The 12,352-nt window shown below is 39.1% G+C and overlaps 2 protein-coding genes across 9 annotated transcripts in view; one reads left to right on the top strand and one right to left on the bottom strand.

Moving 5' to 3' along the window:
- The window catches only part of DCBLD2 (discoidin, CUB and LCCL domain containing 2), a 91,649-nt gene extending 82,646 nt beyond the window's left edge, over positions 1-9,003 (top strand). For both annotated transcript variants that reach the window (XM_036089919.2, XM_036089921.2), the window contains exons 14-16: positions 1,280-1,329; positions 4,618-4,755; positions 5,421-9,003. In XM_036089919.2, the coding sequence (XP_035945812.1) occupies positions 1,280-1,329; positions 4,618-4,755; positions 5,421-5,890 (658 nt within the window). In that variant the 3' untranslated portion in view covers positions 5,891-9,003. The remainder of the gene's footprint in view (positions 1-1,279; positions 1,330-4,617; positions 4,756-5,420) is intronic.
- Positions 7,481-12,352, bottom strand: part of ST3GAL6 (ST3 beta-galactoside alpha-2,3-sialyltransferase 6) — a 60,700-nt gene continuing 55,828 nt past the window's right edge. For 6 of the 7 annotated variants that reach the window (XM_078062683.1, XM_078062608.1, XM_078062754.1 and 3 more), the window contains 2 exons: positions 12,087-12,239; positions 7,481-10,703 (listed from right to left, as the gene is read on the bottom strand). In XM_078062683.1, the coding sequence (XP_077918809.1) occupies positions 10,617-10,703; positions 12,087-12,239 (240 nt within the window). In that variant the 3' untranslated portion in view covers positions 7,481-10,616. Of the gene's footprint in view, positions 10,704-12,086; positions 12,240-12,352 lie in introns of those variants that run through there. The other variant, XR_013444167.1, reaches the window with a different exon arrangement.

Genomic DNA, 12,352 nt, shown 5'->3' with positions numbered 1-12,352 from the left:
GGGCCTGGGTCCGGGAGGGCTTCGGGGACAGAGGGATTCAGGTTTCATTTGGTAGGTGGGGGTATCCCTGAGGGCGGTGAGGCAGACGGGTGAGATTATGAGATGAGGCGCAACTGGCTGTCTGCTAAGGAAGGAGGAGGGGTCCCAGATGATCGGAAGTTTCTGGCTTGTGCACTTAGACCAGGAGAGATGTCCTGAGTGGAGATGACAAAGCAGGAGGGACAGGTTTGGTGGACGAGAGAGTGACTTCATTCGTTCCCTCAGCTCTTTGAGCTCCTGCCTTGTGCTGAGTACCGAGCGTGTGCTGGGAGTCCAGTGTGAGCCCCAGAGTTCACAGGCTGGGAGAGGAGAGACTGCAGAAGACGGGCAGCGGTGGTAGCGCCATACACCGCGTGCCGCCAGAGGACACTGAAGCAGCAGCTGGCTCCTGGATTCATGGCTGTAGGAAGGGCGTCTGGGCAGAGACCCAGCAAGTCACTCTGAGGGCAGGGAAAGTCCAGGGTGCTCTCGGGGAACTGGGTAGAAGCAATAGGAACAGTGAGGACAGCAGCAACAGCTCGTTTTTATACAGAATGAAAGCCGATTTTAGGCATTAGTGTAAGTTCTTCACATGGTTCAATTCATTTAATCCTCAAAACAACCTACAAAGCAGGTACTGTTTTATAGAGGAAGAAGAGACAGCGCATACATGACTTGTCTGAGGTCACCCGGTCCACACGCAGCAGAGTGGAGTGGTCAGTCGGGCAGTCAAGTCTCATCCGCTACGGTCAAAGCCCAGAGGGCGAGGATGGGGAGGCGGGAGGCAAGTCCTGAGATCCGTTTTGGCTGGTGCTTAAAGGACCCTATGGATGTTCAGATTCTCATGACACAGGTGGAAATCAATGGATTTGCATAGTTTGTATTTGAAACTGAAACAGACCTAATAATAACTTTCCCATAAGAACCCACACATCACCTGTGGGTCTTTGATGAGATTCTTTTTATCTACAGTCTTAGCCTTTCTTATTCCTTTATCCCTTGAGCGGGAAGTACCTTGGGTAACAGAATAACTATCTCAGGAGATGGTTGTGTAAAATTTATTGAGAGTTCAAAATTTATGAGTTTCAGCAGTGGCGACTTTGAAAGGCAAATGAAATAGAGGACACTGCCGGGTAGGTCAACAAATGGAAATGTGTACTCCTGACTAACTATTAACTTGAGTGTTTATCCTGCACTTTCAGAGCTGTCTTACTCGTGAATTCACTCTGTTTGCTAACATGTTTTTTCTCTATTTTTCCAGAAAGAAAAAAACCGAAGGCACCTACGACTTACCTTACTGGGACCGGGCAGGTAAGCCAGGACTTTGCACCCCCTCCTATCAGAGGGAAGTCCCACCCCTCCAGGTGGCAGCAGTGAAAGAGGAGAGTTGTTTTCAGGCCCACATAAACTCCCCAGCACTTGGGAGAAAAATGATCTTCCTCTAACCTTCTGATCATTTTTACTCTTCTATAAAATCTCTTGTAGCCAATAAGTAATGCAATGAAAAGTAAGGATTTCTCGTAATGCACCCTCTGTTCCTTTTTCCTGGAAAACCTGTGCGGTTTGTGCCACTATCTGTTTTTCTTGAGGAGACCAGGTTTCTTTGTGGACTATGAAAGCACTGTGGGCTTGATAACACAGTGTGTGTGTGTCACTGTGCTGTGGGTACTTCCCAAGTAGAGCCTAGCAGTTTGAGAATCGGGAGGTCGGCCGTCTCTGCCGTGATGAGTTGTCGTCTTCTGAACTCTACTCTGTGGGGCAGAGGGCAGCAGGCGACACCAGAGGCCCCCTGCAGGTCTCCTACTTTCCGGTCTCGCTACTGGAACAGTTAAAAGGCAGAAGAGTTCACCGCTGTGACTAACGTAGAAAAAAAGCAGTGGTGGGGGCAGATTCTGTGCTGCTAACACCCCAAGGTAGATTTTGGGAAGTATTTTTTCAGAAAAACTTATCAAAAACCATCCTACAAGAAACAAACTGTATTTGCCTGCACTTTTATAGGAGTGATTTGCTTCTGTATATGCTTTTGATAGAAATTTCTACCATGTTCTGCATTGCACTAGATATCCCATCAAAGAAAAAAAAATGAGCTTGAACAACTTAAGGAATTAGAACAAGAACAAACTAAAACCAAAGTTAACAGAAGGAAAGAAATAATAAAGATAAGAGAGAGAAACAAAATGGAGAATGGGAAAATAGAGGAAATCGGTGAAATCAAATGTTAGTTCTTCAAAAAGATCGACAAAATTGACAAACTTTTAGATGGAATAAGAAAAAAGATTGAAACTACTAAAATCAGAAAAGAAAGTGCAGGCATCACTGCTGATTCTACAGAAATGAAAAGGATTATGAGAGTATTATGAACAATCGTATGCCAAAAAATTGAATGAACTAGGTGAAATTGACAAATTACCATAAATATAAAATCTACCAAGACTAAATCACAAAGAAATAGAAAATCTGAATTGACTTGTATATAACTACTAAAGAGATTGAGTCAATAATCAAAAATCTCTCAGAAAAATCCTACCAAACATTTAAAGGAGAATTAAGCCTTAAAGATTCCACCAAAAAAAAAAAAGCTGTTAGCACCAATAACTGAGCCAACTATCAGGATACAAAGTCAACACACCTTTTACCTCCTTGGTTCAGTGAACTCCTAAGTATTAATATCAGTTGCATTTCTGTACACAAGCTGAACAATCTGAAAAGGAAATTATAAAAAGTTTCACTTACATTTGCATCAAAAAGAATAAAATACTTAGTTCATTTAACCAAGGAGGTAAAAGACTTGTACAATGGAAACTAGAAACATTGCTAAAGAAATTTTAAAAAGACATAAATGAAAACATACCCTGTGTTCGTGGATTGAAAACTTAATATTGTTAACATGCCAGTACTACCCAAAGTAATCTACAGATTCAATATCAATCCCTATCAAAACCCCTGTGACATTTTTTGTACAAACAGAAAAATCCATTCTAAAATTCATATAGAATTTTAAGGGACTCCAAATAGCCAAGACAGTCTTGGAAAAGAAGAATAAAACTAGAAGATTTCACACATCCTGATTTCAGAATTTACTGCAAAGTTAATCAAAGCAGTGTGGTATTGGCATAAATACACACCAGTGGAATGGAGAGCCCAGAAATAAATGCTCCTAAATATGGACAAATGATTTTTGGCAAGGGTGCCAAGACCCATTGGGGAAATGACAGTCTTTTCAACAAATGGTGCTAGGAACATTGGATATCCACATGTAAAAGAATGAAGTAGGACTCCTACTTAACACCCACTTGTAAAAATAAACTCAAAAGTGGATGAAAGACCAAAATGTAGTATCTTAAACAATAAAACTTGTAGAAAAAAAACACAGGACAAAAACTTGATGACAGTGGACGTGGCAATGGCTTCTTAGCTATGACAGCAAATGCACAATTAACAAAAGAAGAAATAAAATAGACTTCATGGAAATTTAAAAATTTTGTGTGTCAGAATACACTATCCGGAGAGTAAAAAGGCAACCCACAGAATGGTAGAAACCATTTGCAAATCATGTATCTGCTAAAGGATTCATACCCAGAATATTTAGAGAACTTCTAAAACCAGCAAAAAAACAATTCACAAATGGACAAAGGACTTGAGTAGACTTTTCTCCAAAGAATATATACAAATGGCCAATAAGCACACGAAAAGATGCTCAATATCGCTAATCTTTAGGGAAATGAAAACTGTGAGATAACACCTCACACCCATGAGGTGTCTCCTATCAAAAAAACAGAACAGTAAGAGTTGATGAGGATGTGGAGAAATTAGAATGTTTGTGTACTGTTGGTGGGACTGTAAAATGGTTTGGTGCTGCGGAAAACACTATGGCTGTTCCTGATAAATGAAAAATAATGACCATATGATCCAGCAGTTCCACCCAACAGAATTAAAAGCAGGGTCTCAGAGAGCTATTTGTACGTCAGTTTTCATTGCAAAGTTATTCACAACAGTTAAAATGTGGAAGCCACCCAAGTGACCATCAGCTGATGAATGGAAAAGCAAAATGTGTTGTATAAGTGCGATGGAATATTATTGAGCCTTAAAAAGGAAAGATTTTCCGTAATATGCTACAAGATGGATGAACCTTGAGGACATTATGCTAGGCGAAATAAGCCAGTCACAAAAAGACAAATACCGTATGATTCCACTTAGATGAAGTACTTAGAGTAGTCAAAATCATAAAGACAGTGAAGACAGTAAGGTGGTGGTTGCCATTGGTGAGGGGAATGAAGAATGGGGAGTCACTGTTTCATGGGGATGGAGTTTTAGTTTTACAAGACGAAAAGTTACAGAGATAGGTGGTAGTGATAGTTGCACAGCAGTGTGCACGACTTTTAAGCCACCTGACCTACACTTAAAAATGCTTAAGATGGTAAATTTTATGTAATGTGTATTTTACTACAAAAAAAGAGATTGAACATAGAGACTAGTTTGTACTAGTGTGTTACAGAAATGGCTTAAATGCAACAGGATTTCTCCCGTAAACAATGTCATCATTTCAGGCCTAGGGTTTTATTTAATGGTCTTTCTTTCTTGCTTACAATCACCATGAAGGTTGGTGGAAAGGAATGAAGCAGTTTCTCCCTGCCAAATCAGTGGAACACGAGGAAACCCCCGTTCGCTACAGCAGCAGTGAAGTTAATCACTTGAGTCCAAGAGAAGTCACCACAGTGCTGCAGACGGACTCTGCAGGTAACCGCGTGCGGCCTTCGCCACAGAGTGAAGGAAGAAACTGCCACACTAGGCTGGAAATTTGGGATTTATAGTGTCTTTTCTCTTTTTCATATGTAAGAGATGAACGGTTTTCTTGAGGTAGAACTGCTTTTTAAAAGGACCTTGAGAGAGTCATTTCTGCACCTTAGATGCATACTCCTCTTTTTTGGAGAACATTTCAAAAATTGACATTTTTGAAATGTTCTCCAAAACATTTTTATCTGGGCATTTTTATCTGTTTACCTGGAGTTTTATTTGAGTGTGAAGAGTAGGAAAGCCACAGGAGCCTTACAGTATTTATCCTATTAATCTAGTACATACTTATTTTAAACACTGTCCTATTTGAGAATATTCTAATAATGGAATGGGTTTTTTTTTTCCAGTAATACACTATTTATAAATCTGAAGAGCATATACATTCTTTGTAAAATTTCATGCATGAGGCTCTATGGCATATTAACTTCTTAGGAGATACAAGATAACATGTTTAATTTTTTTAAGTTGGTTCAGGTAGAGAAATCCATAGGTCTGTACTGATAGGAACAAAAGTGCCGTAAAGAAGTGTGTGTTTTGGGTGTCGGGCTACGGCTGATCCCTGTGTGAATGAGGTGACCTTTCTGTCGTTGGTTCTGTGATATCCACAGAGTATGCACAACCACTTGTGGGAGGAATTGTTGGCACCCTTCATCAGAGATCCACCTTTAAACCAGAAGAAGGGAAAGAAGCAAGTTATGCTGACCTAGATCCTTACAACTCCCCGGTCCAAGAAGTCTACCATGCTTATGCCGAACCACTGCCGATTACCGGGCCCGAATATGCAACCCCAATCATCATGGATATGTCCGGGCACCCCCCAGCCTCAGTTGGTCTTCCCTCAACGTCCACTTTCAAAGCTACAGGGAACCAGCCTCCCCCTGTGGTGGGAGCCTACAACACTCTTCTCTCCAGGACCGACAGCTGCTCGTCCGCCCGCGCCCAGTATGACACCCCAAAAGGTGGGAAACCAGGTGCCAGTGCCCCAGGCGAACTGGTGTACCAGGTGCCACACAGCACACAGGAGGCTTCGGGGGCCGGGGGGGATGGTGAATGTGATGGTTTTCAAGAAACTCTTTGAAGGGGATGCTGCTTGTTATAAAGCATGGTTGTAAAGCACATGGCCTTTCTTGTGTGTTAGTGGTAGTAATGTAGAGAATGTATTACCTGTCTGTCACAGCTGTGGTTGGGGAAGATGTGAGGACCGAGGTACAGGGAACTGCTAATCTTGCCATCTTGCTTTAAGAGCGTTACTGTGGCAGTGACGGCTTGCCTGTTAAATTTCAAACATCCTGTTTGTTACTACTGTAAAACACGATTTTTTAATACAGAAAAAAGCTCCCTACTATGCACTTCAAAGAAATTAAAAATCACTGAGTATTTATTACCGATGCTGCAGGTACATTGATGAACTCGAGGTGGCTCTGTACGCCTGACTGGCAATAACGCGTGGTACTGTTCTTGAAATGTCTGATGGCTTGAAATGTTGCTCTTTGTGAAAGGTGGGTACTATCATGAGTTCTTTCTCTTCTATTCCTATATTCCTTATGGATTTTTTTCAAAAATTAGTGATAGAATCATCGTTTTGGTTGTAGTCATACACTTATCTGTCTTTCCTTAGGAAGGTCTATAGTGGGAAACTGACTTGTGAAGGGTGGGGTCATTGATTTTTCACTTTTTGACACTCTGAAGAGCTTTCACACTTCATGGTACATGACCTGGTTTCATCCCTGCTTGTTCTGTCTGGGGCCAGCCCCGTTCTTGTGTTTATAAACTGTTTTGAATTTTTTTTTAGTGAGTGATGCTTGCTTCATCAGCCTCATGAATCCTGTAATTGTAAAAAGCTCTAACAGAGATTCTCTCCCTGCCCCCAAATTTATTTGCAACGGGATTGGTCCTAGGCGAGTTGGAGGGCATCTGAGTGAACACTGTAGACAGGAGTCCTTATGTTTACCACAGCAAAAGGCTTAGAATCATTCCTCAGAAGTCATATAAATTACCCTAAAAAAAACACAAGAAAACAAAAAACGGATTTGCCCTCTTTGATTTAATATATAGAGATGTTTCTCTGAATCTGAAGTTATTTTTGGTCAAAAAGTATTTCTAATTATCCACAGTAAAATACTGAAAGAAGTAGAAGCCAGCATGAATTCCTCAGCTCTGTGTGAGTGTGCCCGCTCTGTGTCGTAGGAATTGTGACAGTCCTTTACCGCATGCCTGTGGAACAGATGTTCTAGCATCCTAGCAGGTGAATATTGACGTCTGTTTTTGATACTTCCAGGCAACTTCTTTGTCACCATTTGCCCAGAACTAGTTTTAGATGGGTGAAATAAAAATCATCTAATTTATTAGCCCATAGTGTAAGAATCTTTAAAAATCTTTGGCAAGATGAGAAGCTGGCCCTATGTTTAAAACATATAATCTCCCATCAGGTTCTAGCCATTTCTTGATTGTTTCCAGAATTTGCTAGATGTGAGAAAAGACAGTGTTCATTTTGCTCGCTTCCAGGTATATCAGTATTTTAAAGTATTGCTTCAAAAACAGAATTATTTCGCAGCCTCTCTGCCGTATAGTATTATTTTTGTTGGTGTTACCTTCATTTGCTTTTGCTTTTCCAGACAAACTTTAAGGCATAATTTTATTCATTGAAAAAATATATTGTTTCCAAACATTTGAAACAAAAAGCACAGATGTTGAACTTTATTAAGACATGAATGTGTAAAGCACATTTATTAATGCAGTCATCCCCTTTCAGGTGGGAAGAGAGTAAACCAATTTATTTTTTTATTTATCCTCAGTACACAGTGAATATACTTCTCCAATCACATGCCTGTTTGAGAAGCTTTAAGAGAAATGATCCCATTTTCCCAAAGATGCTTGTTTTTATTTAATTTTGTGCACCTGATTTTCCCATGGAACTTTTTTTGAGAGGCAAATGTTTTCTTCGTAAATGATGCATGATTTTGCCACTGTGCGGTCCTTGAACTACCAGTGATTTTTACAAAATAGTTTTTATTGCTTTTGTGTATTTTACTTTCCAAATGAAGAGCTGAGCCTGATACAAAGGGTTATTCTGGTTTTGTACTTTTAGTTCATTTGTTTTCATATTAGAGTTTTGTTTTGGGTTTTAACTACATTTATATGTCTGATGCAGCTGTGGAGACAATCAACTGAAAATGTGAAAGTAACTTTTTTTTTTCGTTACTAAATTCCCTTGAATTTTTATTCTTTGCTTGAAACATGTTAAAGACTTAAGTCACTCTGGTTTATTGGATTTTTTTTCCTGTTAACACAATGATAAAAATCGAATCAGACAGTGGTACAGCAAGTGTGGCCCCTGCAGGTTTTCATAAAGTCACACCAACTTCACTGTTACATGATCTTAGGAACCAGCACAGTTAAAGATATTGTGAATGCTGATTTATATTTTATTAAAAGCTATAACACTAAATAGATCCTATTGTATGTGCAGGGTCTAGTCCAGTTATTTAAATTCATGTTTCACTATTTGCACTTTGCATTGAACAATGGGTTTATCCGCTGATGAAATGGTTTGTGTAGAGAATTTATACAGCAGTTGAAACTATGGTGTCATGTGCACTCTTGTCCTCCCCTGCCCCAGTAGAAAATGCACTCATCTAAAATTCTGTGGAAGGTGAGAAAGCTTGAACTTCTTTGCCTTGGCCCCACATTGACACCTGGAGAGCGTAAGGGCTATGGAAACACCAGGTCAGAGGACAGAACTAAGATTGTGGGACAGAAACTTTTCAAACCCTTTTAAGAGAAATCTGTTAAGCTCTACCTTTAAAAAAAAAACTGCCTTTTAGCTCTGCTTTTCTGTTCTGAACTTGAAGTCCCTAAACTGCAAAATCTAGTGAGTGTTGGATGGTTATTAAAATACTTTTTAGTTCAACTGTGGCACCAATTATTTACTCCAATTTGTGACTAGTTTGTTTGTTTGTTTTTGTTTTTTTGGCACTGGGAAAGGTGGAAACAAAACATTAAAATACATATTGGAAATAAAAATGGTTTGAGGGTCAGTGATATTCTCCCAGAATGTACTTTTCTTACCTCGGCATGTACTGTAGTCACTCAGTATTTGTATATGTTGCTAGAATTTAGATTGTATAAATAGTGAGATCTTAATATGTTCGTGTGTTTTTAATAAATTGTACATATGTGTCTTGCTGAGAATTTCCTTTGGCTTATATGAAACCACGTTGAAGTTTGTAGCCTTTTCTCATACTACACAAAATGCCAGATTCCTCAGTTTTAGCATCGCTCAGAAATTGTACTGCCATTATTCTAGACCTTACAGTAACATTTGAAAATGCTACCAGTGGTTTTTTACTTTTACTCCAGCCCGGACCATCCGTTTTTGAAGCCTAAATTAGTTCACAAACTGCATTTTGTGTGGTAAACTCTGGCTGTGTGGTAGGAGGGAAAGGTCACGCGAACACCCATCTTTTCCACCTCAGAGTTATTAGAGGAATCCAGTGAAACCATGGTACTGTGCAAGCATGCTCGTGCTAACAGAACACAGTCCGTATTTAATGTCCAGATCTGGCTTAAATCAACCTGGAGTTTCCTCCCCCCTTATACTGCGTTTGACATACTCTTTAGAGAGGCAGGTTGGTTTCCGGTAACACGAGCCATGTCTCCCAATGATAATTATTGTTCAAAAGATTAACAATTCTTTCAACTCTTACCTCTTCTGAGAACTTTTAATTCCATCCCTCTTGTAATTCTCTTCTCTTCCTTTTTCCCCTCCCCGTAGCCCTTGGCTGTATTAAATGAGAAGGGTCACTAGCTCACATTTGTTCGAAAGGTTGGTTTTGACTTGTTTGCATCCAGTAGGACTCTTCTCTGATGCACCCTAGGCGGCCAGGTAAGCCTTCCCTTTGAAGAATTGACATTGTTCATGAAATTCCCATTTAAATCCAAAAAACAGCTTGTTTAGTCTCAAGGATTTATCTTCATTTTTCCTAATTCAAATAAATAGTAAACTTTCAAATTTTAATATATTAAGCCAGGCAGAAAATTTAAGAATGGTCTCCTTGAGCTTGCCTAGCTCAGCTACTTTGTATGAGCTTTAAAATAATGCAGTCACCAGGCTTTAGTAATTGCATTCTTAGATTATTTACTTGTCCAGAATTTCATGTTTAGCCTATTTCCTTCACCTTAAAAACACCACCTTCCTTCTACCCGATTACTCATTATAATCATGGTTCACTTAATTGCAAGACAAAAAAAGCTTAATGAAAACAGTATGATCTTAGATTTCCATAACCATACCTACTGTTATGTTCAGGGCTGCTTTAAGATTCAAATCTGTTTCCTCAGCTACAACAAAAAGGAACAATCATCTAGCTACATGCCTAAAGTGGTTCCAGTTTGCCACATCAAGGCACAAACACATGGCCATTCCCCACCAATTTACAGTAGCCAAATGTTGTGTTCAAAACTTGTGGTCAACTAAAGCCCCTTATTAGGAAGTCACATCCTCTCAAAAGTCTAAGATGAACTAATTATAAAAAGATGTTTAAAAACACTTCAGAAAACTAACTTGTTTTAAAAACAATGCAATCAAAACTTCTTTCCCTGATATCTTAACTAAGCATATCTTGGTTTTTATAAATTAAATATATTCACAAAAATTAAGCTGGTGGTTATGAATCACCAGGCAGTAAAAGACTTAATATACACAATTTTTTGACAAGTGCATCCAACATATTTAAAAATAAACTAAAAATTGCCGTATAAAAATAAAACTAATACTGTTAGCGTCGTCTTCTGAGTCTGTAGAGTCAATCTTCAGTCAAGTTGATTACAAAGTTTTTTTCTATAATGTCCTTCAAAAAGAGCTGCTCCGCTGTCACATTGTGATACGCATTCTAGAGAAGAAAAGGAAAAAATCATCTATCCCAGTCTCAAAACATTAACAGCAACAATGGGATACACTGTATCTAAAAAGCTTCTGAATAAAAAACTCAAGTCACAAGTATACAGGTAGACTTTAAACTTCTGTTACCTTTTTCTTTGCTCATTCTTTTGCCAGTGTTCCCTAAATTTAGCCTGCTGTTTCCCCTTAAATCCTCACATAAGAGCACCCCTTCGTATCATTCCCCCCATCTCCTAAATCAGGATATAAAACTAGAGACCAAAATTTTAAGTCAAAATGGGTTGATCACTTTAATAAAAACAGCACCTGAAATTCATAATAGAAATCAGCCTAAAGAAGCAATTGTAAAGCATGGCAAAGATCAGATTTTTTAAAAATAATTCTGTTCTATTGATGGATATCCTAATTTTCCTCAGGAAATTGTTTCAATGTTCTGTTATTTAGATGGCGAGAAATCCCACAAGTGCTAAAAGATTAGGGCTGAGGAGAAATGATCCTGAAGTCTGTCGCAAGCACCCAACACTTGAACTACTCAAGTGTTTGTCTCACAAGGGGTAGGAGATGAAGTAATATATGAAGGTCTGACCTGAATAATACCACTTCTTTGGCTTATGGTAGTGTTTGGGGATGATGACCTAAGGGGACTGATTACATAGGATATATCCCTACTTTACAGCAAATCATTCATATTTCCATATTAAAAATGTACAGATAACATTTTAGTCCTATCATTTGTGATATACCACTAACCTCAGACAACTCCTTCCCATTCAGTTAAGTCTTAAAGATCCTATCGACCACCACTGATCTCTAATTCAAGAGAAGCATGATCTACTATAAACGTTTGCAACCTTTTTGACCATGAATATTCCCTCATGGAGTGAAAACGTTACAGACCTCCCCCTCTGCTTAACTAAAAAAAATCCGTTGAAAAGCACAGCAAAAAGTTATATCATCTTCCCAACTCCAAATTTACCTTCATCTTTACCGTGTTTTCAGTGCTCAATCCTCTTACGTGGATGAGTGTCCCTGTTCCATGGCAATGCTTTTAAGTGAGTTTGAGATTGTTATCAACAGCAAGTTGCCTACATGCATATCTAAATAGTGCAAACATGATCTAAGATAAGGCTTGATGTCTAGAGGGGTTTGATGCTACTTGATAATAACTATGTCCTATTCCCAAGGGTCTGAGGCCCACAAATTGGAACTGCCTGGATTTGAGTCCCAGTTTCAGTCTTTGGTAGCTCTTGGGTAGGGTTAAGCAGCTCTCAAACTCTCAAAACCTGTTCCTTCAGTAAAAACGATAGAAAAGAAGATAGAGGCTTTGCAACTGTAAAGATCAGAGATTATACCCAAGTGTGTATGTATATATTACCTTATTCATCAAAGACATGGTGGCATTCCCATAATAGTGCAAAGGACTCTTGAGGTCAGAAAAGTTGTATTTAAAACCAGCAAGGTGAACTTCATGACATATGTGAAAGGCCAGCGTGATGGCAATAATTCCTGTTGTTGGGTGTTTGGGTTTCTGGGGAAGGAAATGAAAGTTTTTTTAAAACTCAAACAAGATACTGGTTTCTAAAGCATAATTGGGTGACCTCATCTTATAAAACCGGGACTTCTGAACAGGTCATCAGGTGA

The sequence above is a fragment of the Halichoerus grypus genome, chromosome 1, assembly GCF_964656455.1.
Source record: "Halichoerus grypus chromosome 1, mHalGry1.hap1.1, whole genome shotgun sequence".
Classification (NCBI taxonomy): domain Eukaryota; kingdom Metazoa; phylum Chordata; class Mammalia; order Carnivora; family Phocidae; genus Halichoerus; species Halichoerus grypus.
The sequence above is the reverse complement of the archived record's forward strand: the minus strand, read 5'-3'. Positions and strand labels throughout refer to the sequence as shown.